This window comes from Gavia stellata, chromosome 17 (genome assembly GCF_030936135.1).
Source record: "Gavia stellata isolate bGavSte3 chromosome 17, bGavSte3.hap2, whole genome shotgun sequence".
NCBI lineage: Eukaryota > Metazoa > Chordata > Aves > Gaviiformes > Gaviidae > Gavia > Gavia stellata.
The window spans coordinates 7644897-7664831 of record NC_082610.1 but is presented as its reverse complement, the minus strand read 5'-3'; the positions used below and the strand labels follow the sequence as shown (position 1 = coordinate 7664831).

General features: G+C 38.6%; 2 protein-coding genes across 2 annotated transcripts in view; one reads left to right on the top strand and one right to left on the bottom strand.

Moving 5' to 3' along the window:
• METTL15 (methyltransferase 15, mitochondrial 12S rRNA N4-cytidine) overlaps positions 1 to 7925 on the bottom strand; it is a 94702-nt gene extending 86777 nt beyond the window's left edge. The window contains exons 1-3 of the mRNA XM_059826106.1: positions 7560 to 7925; positions 5762 to 5865; positions 5149 to 5428 (exon numbers count right to left, since the gene is read on the bottom strand). Of these exons, the coding sequence (XP_059682089.1) occupies positions 5149 to 5428; positions 5762 to 5865; positions 7560 to 7925 (750 nt within the window). The remainder of the gene's footprint in view (positions 1 to 5148; positions 5429 to 5761; positions 5866 to 7559) is intronic.
• Positions 7926 to 8631: 706 nt separating this feature from the next.
• Positions 8632 to 19935, top strand: part of KIF18A (kinesin family member 18A) — a 43390-nt gene continuing 32086 nt past the window's right edge. The window contains exons 1-5 of the mRNA XM_009813192.2: positions 8632 to 8959; positions 9638 to 9795; positions 10894 to 10998; positions 12032 to 12142; positions 17525 to 17722. Coding sequence (XP_009811494.2) covers positions 8632 to 8959; positions 9638 to 9795; positions 10894 to 10998; positions 12032 to 12142; positions 17525 to 17722 — 900 coding nt within the window. The remainder of the gene's footprint in view (positions 8960 to 9637; positions 9796 to 10893; positions 10999 to 12031; positions 12143 to 17524; positions 17723 to 19935) is intronic.

Genomic DNA, 19935 nt, shown 5'->3' with positions numbered 1-19935 from the left:
TTAGGGAACTTAAGCAAATGGGGTCTGGTTTTCCAAATCCCCGTGTAGATAGTACCATCAAAAAACCAGATAATATTATTACTTTAAATAATAATAAATATTTGAGAGACTATCTTGCACATATCTAAATTGAAACTTTTTTGAAAATATTTTGAAAGTGTCTTCCATTTTCATCCACTATCTTCAAATGCCAACTTCACCAAAAAAATCCCTTTCACAGTACAATTTTAGCCAAGTATTTTAAACAGTGCTCTCTATCCGATGAGATTCCATTTAACAAGTTTCCTATTACACACCACAAAAAAAATGAATACACTTTGCATACATATGCACTCTACGCACATTTTATTACACATGTCCCTACACAGCTGTGATCCAAAACCTGACTAGTATCTTTCATAAATTCACAACATACACAACCAGGAAATCAGGCAAGACAAGACTGACTGAAAGGGTACACAGGAACTACATGATCAGCTGAAATAACTCTCAATACATGCCAGTAAAACTAAAGTATCATGGAAAAAGTGTGTTCTGTAATTCCCAGAATATTTTCAGAATGTTCTTCCTGTTTTATAACAACAGCTTATCTTTACCAACCACCATATAAGTCACTGTGCTGCTGCCACAGAAAAATTAACCATACAATTTGCATATGGAAAGATATTTTCAGCATATTTCACAAAAAAATATAGTTGGTTCTACAATAAAGAACACTAAACAAATCACTTGCTTTATGTCATTGGACATACTTTTGTTTTTCAAGTCCAGTGGAAAATAGGCTGAAATTATAAAAACAGTTACTATGTCCATGGAGTGTCGTGCTTTTCCTAAAACAAGCATTTCCGCATTTATCACATGATGGAATTAACATTCCGCGCCAAACTTGGTATTTTGGTTGCATCCTACAAAATACCTCATACAACTTGAGAACTCAGAATTCATTTTTCCAGGACCCTTTTCAATTCCTGTTTGTCTTGGACACCCTCCAGAAAACTGCAATTTTGAGAGCCTTTAGTGTAAATGGGTTGTTCCAGTTATAAATTATTTGCAGATGGCTTTGGCAGTACTACGATAAGTACACTGGCCACCAGCATAGCCACATAACTATTTATACACCATGATACTTGGAAACTCTTCTCACAAAACAGAAGTCCACTCCGTAGGGCGCTGTACAGAGAAAGGTTATTTTTGTCCTTAAGAGCTTACATTCAGTATAAGGCAGAAAAAGAAAAAAGTAATACTGACATATGGACAAGGATATAAAGAAACAAAGACAACAGCTTCAGAACAACAGACTCTGGTTTTGCACACCAGCAGTCTACCTCAGCTTCCTTTGAGTGTCATCTATTACGACTATGCTCCAGATCAAAAACATCCAACAGTTGCAAGAGAACTTCAGAAGGTGAAAGGCTATTATCTTCAAACTAATTGCAGAGCTCAGGCAGCACTCCAGTGACAAAAGACCAATATTTGACTGTCAGCAATGTCTTATGCTTCCTCTTGTCATTTTGGAAGGCCATGCTCATACCCCCTCTCAGCTGAAAAAGAATCATTTGACATTTGGATGCATGAAAATAGCAGCTGTCCTGAGAAAAATGCAATATATACCTGAAAGACTGAAAGGAAAGCTCATGGCAAAGCTGGATGTTTTTAAGAAATACCTGCCTCTTTCTAGAAGCTAGGTATCACATATTATTTCCAAGACAAAGAGGATACTCCCTTCAATGAAAGCTGGGTAGTAAAAATAATCCGAATAATTTTACGAAGACTCAAAAGAGGATACCTCTGCAAGAACTCGCAGCTAACTCAAGAAGATGTCAGACAAGATCTGTTTGGAGAAAATTAACTGCCTTTTTTTTTAACACAAATTAACATAATGAGATAAAAAGATCACCTAATATCAACTTTGTTTCTGATGAATCACTTAAACACTAGAGGAAAGGGAATGGTCTCATTCATTCTCTCTCACCTCAAGTTTGACCACCTACCATTTAATTTACAGATATTTAAAAAAGCTTCCAGAACTATCATAAACCAAATAGTACTCCTAGAGCTTACTGTATTTCCATTTTATTCTACTCTAGATCATATTTAATGCAAAGCCATAGATGTCATCAGATTACAGGCTTTCCCATAAAATCTGAGTAGGGTATAATTTTTTTTTTTTTGTTCTAGCTGGAGTTTAACTATTATACATAGAAGTGTGCTGCTTGTGCTGGAGCTTTGCAACCTGTAAGAACCTTTGTTATAAGACCTCCATAACAACAATTAAAAATTCAAAGTTTCATCCTCTGGCATTCATACTAGAACTCACTGCTAATGAAATTCTTTTTCATATCACTATAGCTGTATGATGTGGAAGAGATCCACATCTCTAGTTCAAAGCCAAGCGACCATTGCAAAGGAAAAGATAGGAAAAAGTAGGATGAAACTTGGGAAGACATGCTTCTGGATGTCCAAAGACATTTATTGTGAAAATACGCTTGGTTCTACACTACCTTTAAAGTTTAAGAGAACAGAGAAAACTCAAGCTGGCCTGACAACTGCAGAAACACTGGTTGAGTACACGTAAAGAACACTAGTGGACTGAGAAGCCCAAAATGTAGCTCAGTCAATACAGTAAACTTAAATAGGAAATTACTTGTGTGTTGATTTACTGCAACAGACTTTTCATCGAGGAGAAGTGAGGTAGACCAGTAAAAAGTAATTTGTACAATGTGCTTCAAAGACAGGACTACTACAGAGATTTTGTAGAAACAAGCTCTAAGGCAAGAAAAGAAGATTCAAAGGTAAGTGGAAATACTATTGCTTAAATCCCTGACAAACAGATTCCACAAAGGAGACAGTCAACGAGAATATTCAATAGGATGGCACTAACAACTTTATCTCAGCTGTGACTCACTCTTAAGTAACATTTATTTTCTTAGGAACCCCAATAAGTAAAACAAAAACCCCATTCACTGACCAAAACCATAGGGAGAATGTTACCTTTCTAATTGGATTTTCCTTATATTGGCAACTCCTTGTCTTAGGACACAACAAGAAAGAGAGGCCCAAATCAGCTTTCTTATAACAAAGAATATAACTGTGTTAAAGCAAAGTTAAAGGAAATCTTCATGTCCGTAGGAGAGAAGAAAGCAGAAAAACAAAATCCAAGATCAGAACATTACTACCCCTGCCCACAAAATAAAGTGTTCATGGACTTTGTAGTCATGACTATAACCTTAAAAATATAAATTGATACAACAGCCCCCGTTCTATATCCATCTTAACAGAAACTGTACCACCATTCATGTCGGTGAGAAACAGTCTCCGCCTTTGTTTAAAATTTCACTGATGCTTACTCTAGTAAAAATCAGTTGACACATTGTGTCCTTTTGCATATTACTTATTTTCCAGATTTCAGGCTTAAGAAAGTGCTGGAAATATATGATTTACCCTGTCTTTAAAAAAGGACAAATGGAAGAGCTGTTTTCATTTTCAGTTATGCTAAAAAGGTAAGCCATATTATAAATGCTTCTGTTCAAGATAACACACTTGTCTGTCATTAGTGTTCACCACTAGCTTAGGAATCTGCACAACTGTGTATACACAGACTTAAAAAACCCCACCCCTAAAATAATATATTTTACAATCATAAATGTTTAAATTCCCAAAAGGCCTTCAGGGACAACAACAGTTACTCTCCACAGTTCATAACCAGAAATAGTTTGTTTTGCAAGTTCTGTTGCCAAGTAAGTTTTTCTGATATCAACAAACACAGTTTAATAAACAGTCCCCCCATTGGTCTCTTCTTAATTCTTATTTAAGTAGAAACTTACACAATTGGAAAAAAATACTTTACATATAGTGTAACAATTTATATGTTCATTTAACATGTGAAAACTTCATAATAGTTCTGCCATCTAAATTAAATCTGAACTCAAAGTTCCTTGTGTATTTCACTAGTTTAGGTATCTTCAACAGTAGGACACATGCAAAAGCAATGCGTATGTTACAATAATTACACTATTCAGATTCTGTCTAGTTTTCAAAACACGTAAAATGATACATTATCTTCCAAACTAAAAAGTTCTCTAAAGGCAATGCAACAAGATTTGACCGCAATTTTTTAACCCCTGAATCCACCTCAAACTTGCTATATCCCTTTGCCATCGTTGGACAATGCTGTTTTCAAATAAAAATAAACATACACACACTTGGAACTTTCTACTTCTTTATGTAACATTTCAGTCTTTGTAGTAAAACTACATATCAACAAGCCTAAATTAATAAGATTCTATGAAGCTCACATAAAAAGCAGTAAAATCACATGAAATGTGAGAAATCATTTAAGCATTTAAGCTGTATAAGAAAACCTTTCAACTTGATATTGTATTTAAGACCTTTCAGGTGAAAACTATTTCATTGTTTAACATTTTGGTAAAGGGAGTGTGTAACAGTATACCTACACTGTATACATATTAACACTGCAGTGTAGAGAGACCTGAGCTAACCAACATACCAAAAGCAATCTACTCACAGCACCATAGCCAAATAAGACGACATGTAATACTTCCACATTATTGGTGCTAAACCATTTCTGGTACCATACAGAGTCATTTTATAACTACAGTACCTCTACACTGCACCGCATTATGCAGCGTAAGCATATCCTAAGGAAATATAGTGCCTCAAACCCAGTGAAACCATGGAAATAAGTATCTCAGAACAAGGCATGATGATGATGATTTTTAAAACCTACATACTTGCTACCTCTTATACAAAAGGAAGAGAGCTCTTCCCAAATTGATGACTTAACCATACATAAGAACTCCTTGCTACTATTGGTAATCAACACAATCCCAGAAATACACAAGATCAATCCAGAAAGGCAATCACAGAAGCAAGAGATCATTCAAATACTTACCACAGTTTTAACAAATACTGCTTATTTGTGGATTCAGGCATACAGATACCAGGTTCTAATTATTTTAAATATAAAGCCTTAATTTAAATTGCAAAACAATTTAGAAGCTTTAGAAGGTGGAACAGAGTCTTAAAGAGCACCCCTTTATTTTTCTAAACAAGAGTTACCCTACACTGCACAAACTTTTCTGCTGGACTGCTACTGGATCACAAATGTTAATGAGTCATTTAACTCACCTGGCCTGGCTGGGGGCATAAACAATTAACAACCTCCTCCAGCATCACTGGTATGTGCAATCTTCCAAAATTATTGTTTTCTGTACTTTGAGGCAACTCTTCAGTTTCATGTTTCTGGACAGTTTGTTCCTTTAACTCACAGTCAGAAAGCTTTTTTGCTGAAGAATGGATCCATCTGGCCAAAGTAGCCACATTTTTCGAATGCAGTTTTAAGTTGTGCAGAAACAAACATTTGTAAACTTGGCACAGACACTGAGAGAACATTTTGGAGTTGATCAACCTAGAAAAACAGTAGATGTCAGGAATTACTTTGAAACAAATATTTAAAACTAGGTTTCTTTAAAAAACAAAGTGGAAATGCTGTAAGTAAAGCATTACACAGCCCAGGATGGGTGGTCTTACGGATATGTCATGCCATCACAAAGAGAGAATCTCTTATATTAACTTGTTTTCAGAATTTTCAATGTCATCTACCAATCAATCATATTCAAGCAACAATTGTTTTCTTTTCATAAGTAACACTTCTTTTCCTTTATCATTGCCAGGACTCTAACAGCATTACAATGTCCCAGAGATGCTAACATTAAATGACTTAACCAAATCCGAGCACAACCAGAACAGTGACTTTACTTTCAAATTGTTCCCCTCCATTTTGCCAAACACAGTGAGACATTTGCTCTTAGTAGTAGCACTCCAGTTGCCATGTTTTCCGTATTTCTAGTTAAAACAGAAATCAACAAATCAAATACCGTAACCGTATATAAAATCATGCTATAATTCAGTGTTACACATGTAGTAAAGATATGGTTTCCATCATGCATTACATCTTGTAATACCAAATATTTCGAGCATAGCCAGAGGCAAGAATTCTCCAGAGTGTAACTAACTGAAATAATACTCTAAACCATGGAAACATCAGAGGGATTAGCTACGTACTTTGTCTTTTAACTACACAGAGAACTGACCACTTTTCCCCCTGTCCAGAACACTCCAAAACCAAGTCAGTAACCTACTACCAGCAGGCTGCATGACTTAAGCAAAATTTTACCTCCCATAAAAAAAAATGAACTGAAAGTTTAATGTAAGTGACAATAAGGCTTTATTTATAAGATGATCTGCATTTCTTTATGAAGCTAAGACCTTCCGTAATACTGTATTGCATACTCTCTCCTGCCAGGCAGCAAAGCTGCAATCTTTGACATAAAGCCGTTCAAAAAAGTGTCATCCTACATTCATACAATTAACAGAAGGGCAACCTTATTTTAAATATCAGATTTTTATTACATGCTTTGCTTGGATTTATCTAGCCAGAGGTACCTTTTGTCTGCATAGATAAGAACATACTGAGTTATCACCTCTGGAAAGTTATTCTCCTGATAATTTAAGCCTCAGATGGGCAGTATTTCCCCTTATCTTAAATTTGGAAGCGTGTATGATCCTATAACCTTGCACAGACTTACCATAGCCCCGAGGTTTTGCAACAAACCACAATGCCTCCACAGAAATTATTGTATGAACAGGGTAAAGACCAACAATCATCACCCAACTCACACTGCCCTAGGTTGGTACAAGCCCAGGAAATGTTGTTAACACCAGGGACAGAAAACACTTTGCTTACAACCATCCTCATTCTAAGCAATTGGGGATTTTTATTTTTATTTTTTTTTATAAGTGAGCAGAAAGCGTAGTTTCCTGCAGCACGCATCTTAAATGGCATTTGGGCAGAGTTTGAGGCAAGCCACCTGCAAAGCAGGACTTGCACTAAAGCAGACAGTAAAAGCAGCCAGGGAACAAAACCTCAAAGTCCATAATGCTTTTTCCCAGAGGCGACCGACGAAGCAGCCCGCAGCCCAGCCCAAGCCAGGCCCCGGGGCGGTGCGCGGGAGGAAGAGGCTGAGGGCTATTCCCCACTCCCCGCCCGGGCAAGGCCGGCGGGACACAAGAGGCAGCCAGGCGTGAAAGGCCGCCTGCCCGCACTGCCCGGCGCGAGGGAATACCCCCCTCACCGCGGGCTCTGCCACTGCCCCTCAGCCCCCACTTCCGACACGGTCGCTTCCTCACTCCCTCACGCACACCTCCCTCACGGCCCCTCTCCTCCGCCCAGGCCTCCCACCCTCCCCCTGAGAGACTCAGAAAGGCGGCAAGCGCCACACCCACCCCCGCGGCGCAGCTGTGGGGGAGCCTCTACCTCAGCTTCACACCGGCGGGACCCCCCCAAGCCCCGACCACCCCAAGCAGCAGGCGCCTGCGGCCTCCGCAGGCTGGGGTGGGGCTGAGGTCCAGGGGTGACACCCGCCTGCTGGGTACCGCGGCCCGGCCCGGCCCGGCCCGGCCCGGCCCAGCCCCAGGGGCGCCCACTAAGGCAGCCCAGCACAGGCTGAGGCACACGACCGCTCATCCCCCACACTTACCAGTCGGCGCCGTCGCACTGCTGACGTCACGGCGGCGGCGGCCAATGAGGAGGCGGGCAGGGCGGGCCGCTTGTGTTTGAATTCGGCGGCCGGGGCGGGCGGCGGTTTGCTCGGCCGTGGCGCTGAGGTGAGTGGCGGCCCGGGCGGGGGTCGGGCGTCCGGGCGCGGGTCGGGCCCTTCGGCCGTAGCCTCGTGCGTGCTGTGGGGCTGAGCCTGGTGGTGGGCCCCAGGGAGCTCTACTCGCGTTGGGGTGAGGCGGGAGTCGAGAAGGCCGTGTGGGGCTGGGCCGCGGCCCCCCCCTCGCTCGCCTGCCCGTGGGTGTTCCCTCCGCGTTACCGCCTCGCTCCGTGGCCGTGTCGCGGTCATGCCAACGGCCGTGGGGCGGCTCGGCTGGGAGGGCAAGCTTGCCCCGAAGCTGAAGAAGTGTCACCGAGCACCTTTACCGCGAAGGTCGCTGCCAGCTGTTAGGAGTGAACGACCCTCAGTTATCCGCAAGGATGGCCCGTTAAAAGGAGATTTGGTTTGACATCCATAGAACGTGTTTCCGTATCCCGTCCAAATTACGTTAACGTGAATACCACTTTGTCTCTTTAAACCTACGTGCAATGTGACTAAACCAATAACCCAGAGAAAGCAGGCAGGTGGCTTCTCTGCGTTTTGCTGAAGGACAAGCCAACCACCCGCTAAGGACCGCAGAAGCGTGGTAGCTCATCTGCAAGCTTGCTCTGAAACAAAGGAAAGAGGGTAGAAGAATTAATAGTTTAAAACCTTGAAATAAGATGATGAGTTTAGTTTTCTTAAAGCTATACTGACCTAAGTCACCTTTTCAGGCCAGTTACAGCGCTTTCCGAAGTTGTGCGAGCGTTGTAGCAGTGCAGTGGGCAGGCTAACAGGGGCTGGGCAGAACTAGCACAGGTGCAAGATGTTAGTCCCGATTAAGGTGTGAACTATTTGAAAGGTTATATTTGAAATATAAGGCCTTCTGCTCTTTTTTGTCAATTGCAGAAAAGATTCAGCTGCTTGATCCTTGAGAACCTTGGAAGTGAAGAAGGGGGACAAAAGAGACATTGTTATGTCTGCTGCTAAGGAAGAAGATGTCTGTAATCATGTGAAAGTGGTGGTCCGTGTCCGTCCGGAGTCTCAAAAGGAAAAAGATGGCAACTTTACTAAAGTTGTTCATGTTGTTGACCAGCACATATTGGTCTTTGATCCAAAGGAGGAAGAAGTTAGCTTCTTTCATGGGAAGAGACTGACCCATAGGGATATTAATAAAAGAAAAAAGAAAGATCTTAAATTTGTATTTGATGCTGTTTTTTCTGAAAGTTCATCCCAGTTGGAAGTTTTTGAGCATACTACCAAAAGCGTAATTGATGGCTTCTTAAATGGATATAACTGCACAGGTAACTTTGCTATTTATCTTCTTCAATTCAAAAACTTCACTAAATTCCTCCAAGTTTCTACCATTGTGTCCAACTGCTGTAGAGGCCTTCAAAATTTCTGAGATATAACTAAAGCATCCTGTTTTAATTTATAGATAAGAGAGGCTGACTTTTTAGCCTACGGAAGTTAGGATAGCTCTACTTTGTTTTGAAAATGAGTTCACGATAGGGTTATAATAGACTTCAGAATTTTATCTGAAATATGCATGCTTATGAGGGGAGTCCTCTGGAAAGAGTTATTCAACCAGAAGTTGTGTCACTGGGTGTGTGGTAGCCTGCTTTATGAACTCTCTTTAAGAGCTTGGGTTTTTAATTGGCAAATGGAACATTGTGAGGAAATGAAATACCTACCCGCAGTAAGATGATGGGTTAGGTTTATGAGAGTAAGCAAATTATAGTTTCGTGTAAAGTGCCAGTGAATGGATTTTGAACTGAAAAATCAAAAATAAATGTGACTTTGAAATAGCTTTCTGATTATAGCTGTCAAAGGTAAAGCCTAAGTAAGAAACTTGATCAGTTCATGAAAACAGCTGTGCAGAATGACAGAGGTGTGTGAATGTCCATTTGGCTTTTGCGTTCATGATTAGTTTACGGGTGTAAAGTGCATCTTTTTGCTTTGTTGCTTTTGTGAAAATTCAGTGCTTGCATATGGTGCAACGGGAGCTGGAAAGACCCATACAATGTTAGGTTCCCCTGAAGATCCTGGAGTGATGTATTTAACCATGATGGCACTTTATGATTGCATGGATCAAATAAAAGAAGATAAAATATGCAATGTTGCTGTCTCTTATTTAGAGGTAAGCTAGTTCCTGTATTTGTTGCTTTTAATAAGGCGTGTTTTAATAAATAAAGACAAGCTGGTTTTGCCTTCCCCCAGCCTTTTCTGAGACTTTACAAAATGTGTCCCTGATAAGAATGGAACTGAACTGTCCTCCACAAATTTGGTGTTATTCATAGGCACCTGTTACTATTTTACAGAAAGCTGCCCAAAAAGGACAATCTCTTGTAATATATTCGCTAAACATTCTAATGATTTCTGTTCTGCTGATCAGTTACATCCCTCTGAACATCTGTTGATGCGTACAATAAAGTGTCTTTTCAGGGGTACATTTCAGGACTTTACAATAAAATCCTGTAAGCGCTGCGAAATCACACAAGAAAATGATATCTAATCCCTTTTTGATGATGCTTTTTTCAGTTTATTTATCTAAGATACAGTAAAACTACTTGAATTAGAGCTGCTATGCCAACAGTTAGCTCTTTACAAATATTCCTTTTGTTCTTTGTTGTCACCTTCTCCTCTCCAACTATTTTGCATCACAGTTCTGTTTTTACAAGTAGCTGTCTTGGCACTGCTGTCAAGCAGTAGTAAAATGGTTACCTTCTAGCCCCCTCAAAGTCTTAATGGAAGAGTACTTAGTATTTGGGGGGGAGAAGAAGGAGGGAAAAGTTTGCTTTGCCATGTGCTATTTCAAGTGCTTCCACAGACCAAGAAATAAGGTATTTAAGTATTTTAACAGAAATACGTTTGGATTAAGAAATCTCGCTGAAATATGGATTATGAAGTGTAATAGCAGACAACAAATGCTTTGGATTCATTCTTTCTGTAGAAGTTTTTTTGTACAATGAGTAAACTTCTATTTTTTTAATAAATAATACAGATTATTTACTAGGAAAGAGTGACTACCACTTCAATGGCTAAAAAAATTCATGCGAATTGAATTAATTGACTAGTTCAAGCTCAGTATGGGAAAGCTGTTTGGCAAAAATTCTACAGAATTAATTTGTCTTAAAGAAGTATTAAAAAAGACTGTGATGATTTCTGGCTCGCAAAGTTTAATCCTGTCAAGTATAGTAGGATGGTTTATTAAAAGATTTTAAATTTCCTTTCAAAGGTCTACAATGAACAGATCCGTGATCTGCTGGTAAACTCGGGACCTCTGGCTGTTCGTGAAGATACCCAGAAAGGGGTGGTAGTTCAAGGGCTAACATTACATCAGGTATGTAAATAGATATTGAAATTCAGGAAGCCTCAGAATGTGTTTGAGAAAATGGAGAAGTTCCCATTGATCTGTGAAAGTTGTAGGCAACTTGGTAATTTCCTAGTGAACTTTTTTCTGGCAATAATCACGAGTACCTTAGTAACTTATTACTCAAAAGCACATTGTGGAAAAAACCTGCTAGTATTCTCAAACACAAATGGAATAAATCATCCAGTCCTTTTTATTAAAGGGTACCGTTGGTTTGATGCTCACCTTTAGGTTTTGGAAGATTTGGGTTCTGGCTAATATATCTTAGCATTCCTTAAAGAAATTCACTGCCTTCAGTGCCATCTTGGAGTGTTCTACATGTTTGCAAGTCTTGTGTCTACATCTCAGGGTTGTTTTTTTTTTAAATAACCACATTTGAAAAGTTTCACTTTAAATGATTTTTCCAGACCAGCATAGCAATTCTTTGGCAAAGTCAGTAACAAACTTAGTTTTCCAATCTGAAAAGCAACTCTTGTGGACCTATTTTCTTGCATTTAGTGTATGTTGCATGCTATGTAGCTTCCAGCTTTTGTGTACGTGAGCTAATGATTCAACAGGTAACAGTGTCATTAATTTGGTTCGCATTGTGAACACCATACTTCCCAAACCTTGGGTCTTGTGGGGAAAAAAAAAGTCAGTATATCGCTGTTTAATACATTAGTACAAGAAAAATTAAGTCAGTCATTCTTAAATAACACTTTTTCTGACTATGGAGAACCTTTCGAGATTTGTTTAAATTCTTTACTAAAAAAATTCTGATTTAAATTTCTGCAGTTATTAAGTGCTAGCTTTTTGTGCCTTACAGCTTTTTAACTGAAAGTGTGTGTTTGAAGTGCCTCAATTCCAAAACAGGAAATTTCTCTTATTTCTAGGTAACTAAAATTTTAGGTTCCTTTATATTTTTGAATGTGAATGTTAATGTATTTTACTATCAGTGTAGAATCTCCTATAGTTGATGAAGAAGGAAAAAAAAGTGCATTTACCTTGTGCTCTATCCTTAAAGCCTAAATCGGCAGAGGAAATCCTTCAAATGCTGGATTATGGAAATAAAAATAGAACACAGCATCCCACAGATGTAAATGCCTCCTCTTCACGGTCCCATGCTGTCTTTCAGGTAAGATGATATAACAGATATACAGCGGTCATTACTGTGAGGTGTCGTTGTTGTTTAAATTTGGATACAATGGAAGCCTTTTTAAACTGTGTTGAACCTTAGTTTGGGTGAGAGAAGATTAAAGTTTTCCAGTTTACTGTTCTTGTTAACTTCTCATTCCTTGTAGGTATATAAAGGTTCATAGTGATTATGTCTGAAAAAACAAATTCAATGAAAAGCTCTCTAGTTCCAATAGTTTGAATTAGTACTCCTTAGAAGAAATATCTTTTCTGTAAAACTGTAATTTTGAGCTTTGAATATATTTCCATATTGTCATTTTATAAACTGAAGGTTGTTGGAGTTTTTAATGCTTCCTGGTTTCATTATGTTGCTCAGCATTTCTCTGGGAAAAAAAATATAAAGAATGCAGTTATACATCTGACATAAACTGAGATTCTCAAGTAGTACTTTCTCCTCCTGCTTATTTTGGTTAATGTTGATTTTTACACTAAAGTGGTTTCTAAATATTCTGATAATATACCAAGTTTTAGAACAACTAAAGCAGTATATATTCTCTGAAAATACATACACATGCTTGCATCATCAAAATGAAATGCTGATTTTTAGTTTCCATAGATGAGTTTTATGTGTGTTGTACAAATCTGCTGGAGCTTAAGACTTCTCCAAAGTTTATTGCTGTTTGGTAACCACCACCTTATCCTTCTGACTCCTTTTAAAGACAACCTGTGATATTTAAAAAAAATATTTAAAAATGGATCTTGTTAGCTAAAACTTCTTTTTCTGTTTGTTAGTGCATACTGCAAAGCAGGTTATCTTGTATTATTTATATGTTGTCATTCTAGGTTGCAAAATATTAAACAAAACTTGAATTCTGGTCCTTGCATTACAGCTAAACTATTTAACTGTTAGGGAGTTCTTAACCATATCTGCAGACTCAGGCAGTGCTTAATAACTGTAGCCAAAAGTTTGTATTTTGACATAGATGATGGCAATGCAAGTAGCTGTGAAGTTAGCTCTCCAGAGCTCTACTGTCACTACTAATGAGAAAAGAGGTTAATAACAGACAGTAAATGTGTTACATAATTCTAAAATAGGTAACAGAGCAAAAGTCATTCCCACTCTAAAAGCTTCTGTGTTTTCTTACATACCTTAGACTTCTGTTTGAAATTGCCCTTCCAGGTTTTAATTTGAGGTCTTGCCCATGGTTGTACATTTAAGGGAAAGACTTCTTAGCAAGTTACTCAGTTTGAGAGCTGCATCGTCATGTATGTGTGCTGCCTTTAGTAAGGCACAAAGTGCAGTGCCACAGACTGAGATCAGAGAGTGAACTGCTGATTTCTGTTTCCTTACTTGCTGGGCTGCAGTGTCTTACCTTCTTCACCTTTACTCAATAGGAAAAAGTTCTGGATTGTCTTATCTGGCAGGCTTTGCATTCTTCTCAGTTAATTCTAAAAGTGGCAAGCAATTAAATTAGGTAAATGTTGCAGACTCATAGTATCTTCAACAAGAAGACAAACAATGCTGTCAACAGGGGTGCTGAAGAGTTTGTATTCTTCCGCTTACATTCTATGCTTATTCTGTCAAATTGATCTCACTAGGTAAATCTTGTTAGCAGAAGTTGCATATTCACTAAATAAACTATACTGACAAAATTAGTATACCTGTATCGTACCACAGTTTTGTTTGAATGTATGACAAAAAATGGATCAGTATACCTGATCAGATTTATAGTTATTTAAATTCATCATTTCAAACTATTTCCAGCTTACAGACAGCAAAAGTGAACCAAATATGGATGCTTGCAGGTGAGAGGATTGTTTACTTTCTGGCAATATAAATAAAACCGTAATGAAAACTAACATCCTCTCATATCTAAATATTGTAGGAGAACAGCAAATACAATTTCTGTGTGTATATCCAGGAAAAATATATTTAGGATGCAGCTTGTTTGCAGTGCGCTGAATGAAAACTGTCATGCCTGGTGGTTTTGTAAATGCCTTTCATATTATGTTCTAAAATGAACAAGCTTCGTGTTCTATGGTTTGCTGTGTGCGTATTATATACACATAGTAAACTGGTGTGATGCATGAGAAAGTACAAATCACAATCCTTTGAATGTTTACAAAACAGTGTTACAGTAAGCATCTGACTTATAAGGTATAGGCTTTTGCAGCTAACTTTTGCAGCTTATTTTTCTTTGAGATCATTGTTGTTGATAATAGAATTCTTAAGACTGCTCGAACTAGTGTGAACAGTTTTGTCTTTGAGCTTGAGGTAACTGACAAAGTCATTTCTGGACTCATCTCCCGGTGTTCTTTCTTTGTTTTTCTGTGTCCCAATAGCAGTAGTGGCCAGCGAAGTGGCCTTGTTTGTGTAAAACGCACTGGTTGCTTCTTGGCCAGTCTCCATATGCAGCTGCAGTCAGTTAAATGGCGTGCTTGACTGGACTTGATAGTCATGGACAAACGTGTGGATGTTAGAACCTTTTCATGAAGGAAAAGACCTTTCAATGTAAAGATCAGGCATTGTGATGCCATGGCTCAAAGCATGTTCTGCTATGTACTTAGAATTCAACCCCAGTGCACAGTTCATTCATAAAAACTGTCAGACTGATTCTGTTCAAGGATGCTGTAGTTACCAGAAACTTTATCTGGTGTTCTTTGCAATATTCCTAATCCAGTTAACTTGTAATGAGATAATCGTGAATGTTTGTTTTGTTTGTCTTTTGAGATGGTCTAGCTGTCAATCATGATAATTAATTGCTTTCACTTAAGTGCTTTTCTCTGTCAAGTGCACAGATTATTGGTAAAAGTGTATTTACTAATACCACGTGTTCTCAAAGATAAAGTAGTGCAGCCTTTGAATAAAAGCGCATTTAAGAGTGAATGGGTTTTAAGCATTTTTCACAGAAGTGACTTTATGCTTGGGAGGAGGGGGGGATTATGTCACTTTTAAGAATATGTAAATAAATGCTTAATACAAATACTGCATCTGCATGTGGTACTTCAAAAGACTATTACAGTTGCTAACTAGATTGGTCCAATGAATGTAACAGACTTTAATGTGTACTGGTTTAAGCTAAGCAGGTTCACAACCATATACTTTTTTAAAGAAGGTTCTCAAATACTCCATCTACTTGAGGCACTTATTAGCAGTGTTGGCATCTGTAAGAAATAATTACAAACTAGTCAATTAGTACTACAAGTAATTGCTTACGTCAGTTTCTCATTTCTACAAACCTGTGACATTCTGCAAAACATGTCTTACCTGCTTATCCTTTATCGCCTCTTTGGTTCCACAGATATAAATGATGAGAAATCCCTGTTGCTGTCTTGATTCCTCTTCATTAAGTTTCCCGTTATTTTAAGAGTTGCTTTTGTTTGCGGTGATGGGTTATCTTTTACGCTGGCTTTGGTTTTTGTTGTTAACTATTAGAGCAGGATGTTTTCTGGAACTGACTCAGAAAGTAGTAAAAATCTCAGCCCAGGACGTTTCGAACTGATTTTAGAGGTGCAAGTTTTGCCTTACTTGTACCATCTGTCTGAAGCTTGAAATATCTATCTAGGTCAGGCAATTACTGCATCTGAAAGTAAAATCCCAATTGCCACACTGTTCTATTGAAAGAGTTCTGCTGACGGACAAAGAAATAGAAAAGAATCTGCTTTGGGGCATTTCCTGTATCTTTCGAATTTTTATATAAGCTTGAGTCGTACAACATAGTTTGGCTGTCATTCCACCTTTCCCTACTTCACTAATGATAGTTACTGCATTCTGGTAAAGTGCTACCAGCCTGAGATAGCTACTTTACCAAGGTAAGTATAGGGAAGTGACTTTTTTGTTTGTTTTTTTTTAATATTGTACTAGAAATAGTACAACCAAATTTACTTGTGGTGTTTGATATAGAAACATGCGTATTTGATATAGATGTACCTTCCATGGTAAGTCATAAGAATTTTATTCACTCCCAATACTCGTCAAATTTTTTTGTTGCAAATTGCTGTGAGGACTTCATTTCTCACGCACAAAGCTTAAGCTACAGAACTGGTGAGATGTTGTTTTCATTAGTCAATCACCTTGTATGTATGGCAACTCTTTCCCAATTCACTGTCTAAAAGCGCATTCAGGAAAGCGTTAGTAACCATTAGCCTTACAAATGGCAAGGCACTCAACACAAAAGAAGGGGAAATTTATAGAGAATCCTGAAAAAAGTAAAAGCCATCTAAGGATAACTGTAGTTCTTATTGACTGTATAATCATGCTCTGCCTACTTCCTCATAAACCTGGGGAAAGAATACTTTCACTAGCAGAAGGAAGCAAAAGCATTTACTTCCTTGCATATCTCCTGTACTGTCAAAATTTCAGGAAAGAAGGGATGGCGGGGAACGGGCAGCCTCAGGGTCACGGCTTTCCAAAAGACCCTGGAGTAGTATGTGTTTTCACAGCAGTAAATGAGTATTGTTTCCTATTAATGGTAGTGATAGCTATATTTAAATCACTGGAAGTCCAGCCTATTCCTGGTTTATCCCTATATATCTCTCTCTCTCTCTTTATGGCATACTCTTAAAGGTCCCTTTTAAAAAATGAACACCTTTTTCAGTTTAAAGTGCAATAGCGCTTTACATCTTGTGGTATTTACATCTGAATACATCTTAATCGTGTGGTATACATCTTGAGTGTGGAAGAATCCGGAGTGATTTTAGCTGTAAAATTCATTTGAAGCTCACCAGTCTTGGCCACTATGGTAAGCCTCAGCCCAGTTGCTTGCTTAATCCTCTGCAGCAGGATGGGGGAGAGAATCGAAAGGGCAAAAGCGAGAGGGAGAGGAAACCACCTTGTGGTTCACTTAAATGAAGGGGCTGAGGGGGAAGCACTCACTTGCCAGCGGCAGACTGATGCCCAGCCAGTCCTCAAGCAATGACTACTTTGGAGAAACTTCCGGTTAGTTAGGGTCAGCTGTCACGTTGCAACCTCTTGCCCACTGCCTTGACACTGTACAACCGCTGTTGAGCAAAAGCTAAACACTGGTGTGTTATCAGCACTGTTTGGGTCACAAATCTGAAAGCATCTTAAGAGCTCCTATGCAGAAAATCAACCCCATCCTAGCCAAACCCAGTGCAACCACACTCCGCTTCTTTTTCCCTACTAGTACCTGAAGCAGGTGAGTTTAAGAGGTAAGTGTCGGAAATGGATTCATTGTTTTCCATTAGGCCAAACTGTCTGTTAGTGTTAAATATGTACTGAAAGGTTTAACTTGGATTCTGAGAAGAATTCCAGTAAGAATTTCGGAAAACAGTTGTTACACTGTAAAATTAGCTTACTGCTTAGAGTAACAACAAACTGGTTAGTGGTTACTTTTTAATTATTTTCTTTTTTTTATTATAGATTTATCTAAGGCAGCAAGATAAAACAGCTAGTATTAATCAAAATGTTCGCATCGCCAAAATGTCTCTCATTGACCTGGCAGGATCTGAACGTGCCAGCGTGACAAATGCCAAGGGGGCTCGTTTTAGAGAAGGAACAAATATTAACCGCTCCCTGCTCGCTCTTGGAAATGTCATTAATGCCTTGGCAGATCCAAAGGTACGTTCTGCTTTCCCATGCAATCTTCACCTCCTAGTGTTGTGAAAACCGTTTTTTAAAATGCTAAGTATTAAGTGTGGCACAACCTCTTTATATCGTATCTGGTTTGACTCTTACAGTATTTTTGGAATTTATTCCTGGGATATCCTAATGGAATATATTAAAAAACATATACTTAAGTTACATGTAGAGTCATTCTAATTAAAAAAAGTCTCTGTAAACTTTAGGGAGAGAAAAAAAAATTGCCTTATCTTTTCAGTTGCTGAATCATCTGATTCAACTTCACTTTTGCCACATTAGCACCAGTGCTGAAATGAACTTCTACTTGAAAGAGGAACAACTTTTTTTTAAGTATCCTTATGTATTTCACTTCTGCTGATACTAATGTTGGAACCAGCATCCCTTTGCCTTAAGTAAAAGGCTTATTTAAATGAACTACAGGGAGTTTTTTGTCTGTGTAAGAATATTGGAGGAAAACATCTTGGTTTTTGTTGCTTACACTCAGAATAGAAATGCTAATTCTTTAAACAGTTTTAAATGCTTTTCATTTTGCCTTGTTGTAAGCTAGTCATAGAAGTGAGTAAGTTTTGTTTCTATCCTACAATAAGGAAGCCTAGGATTTGTTTAGTTTTAATTATAAAGCTTCTTGCCCTCCAGTTATGTGTACGCTTCTCCTGGTCTTACACTGCTCCTGCATATTAAAAAAAAAAACCAAACATTTTTTTTCAGCGTTAATGAAGTATTTTATGGTTCAGTCATTTAATAAAGCATAGATGTTTTTTAATCTCCTGCAACAACTACAATTGTAATACCAGAGCTCATGTACGGCACTGAAAACAATGGTCTTCTGATGATATTCCTTGTAAACTCTTTTTGCTGAGTGAGAAAGGGTATTCTGGCTGTGGATGATAGGGGGAGTCGATATCCTACCACAGATTCGGTCTGTAGTGCTGTAGATAGTTACTTCAGTATCTTATTATCTGGTCTAGCAAAACTCTCCTGTTTACCAATTTGTTTGAAGAATATTTAATATCTTTTAAGGTAACTCTAGAGTATATATTAGTCACTTCTGAAATATAACCCTGCTAAAGCCTGAAGTCCAGGAAAGCTCTCACTGAGTAATGGGATTACATTGTTGACGCTTCTCACATCATCATTTTCCTTTAAGGTTTTCTTCTGGTTTTCCACCATCATCTCTGTGATAATTGAATGAAAGACAGTCCCGATGGGAAAGAGTTCTCAGAAGTAGTGTGCAGCTACCTAAGGGCAGTGTCAAAGATGAATGTACCTGCTTTTCTTACCCACCTTTTTCAAAATGAAGCGTATTTAGAGAAGCTTGCACGAGTAAATAAGTAGCCTGACAAGGTCAAAGATTTTTCCAGCAGTTTATGCTTTTTAATTTTAGGGGAGGAGACTTTTATAGGAGAAAACAACACCTATCCAAAGTTGTTCATTTGTGCTGTTCCACACTCCCCACACACACCCCGCTCACAGTAGCGGACTAGTTTCCTGGTCTGGCTCACCAGCTCAAGAGAAGGAGTGGGGACAGTTATGTGGGAGAATGACAAAACCTCCTGAACTTTTGCCAAAGCCAAGTCCATTGCCTACAGCTACACCCTTTTTGTCCTTCTGGTCTACTAGCATTTTCCTCTTCAAATATGCCAGGGGAAAATGATCAGAGCTTTTAATTCCCTTCCTGGTGCCACACATTCTTATCACCATCTTCATGTTGACTCATTTGGTGTGGGATTGGGGTTCTAGTGACCTAACTTTGTACTGTGAGATGAAGATTCTGTAGATGTGATTGAAAAAAAGCTTCACAAAGCAGACATTGGGTTGCCTGGAAAGGTTGTGGAGTCTCCATCCTTGGAGATATTGAAAACCCAACTGGGCATAGTCCTTGGCAGCTTGCTGTAGCTGACCCTGCTTTGAACAGAGGGATTGGACTAGATGGATCTTGAGAGGTCCTTCCCAACCTCGATTATTCTGTGAACTGAAAGTAGTTTAATGTAGTCTACCTTTTCTGTTGCCCACATCACAAAAATAGCTGTTATGTATCTGGACATCAGAAAGTAACCTGGCTTATACATCTGTTATAAAGGTATTAAACAGTTCCAAGAGATTTTAAACAGTTTTAGATGTATATGAAATTTTGAGGAAAATTACTTATGTCAAAGAAAAGTTCCAAGGCTGTTTGTCATGTTTGGTGGCAC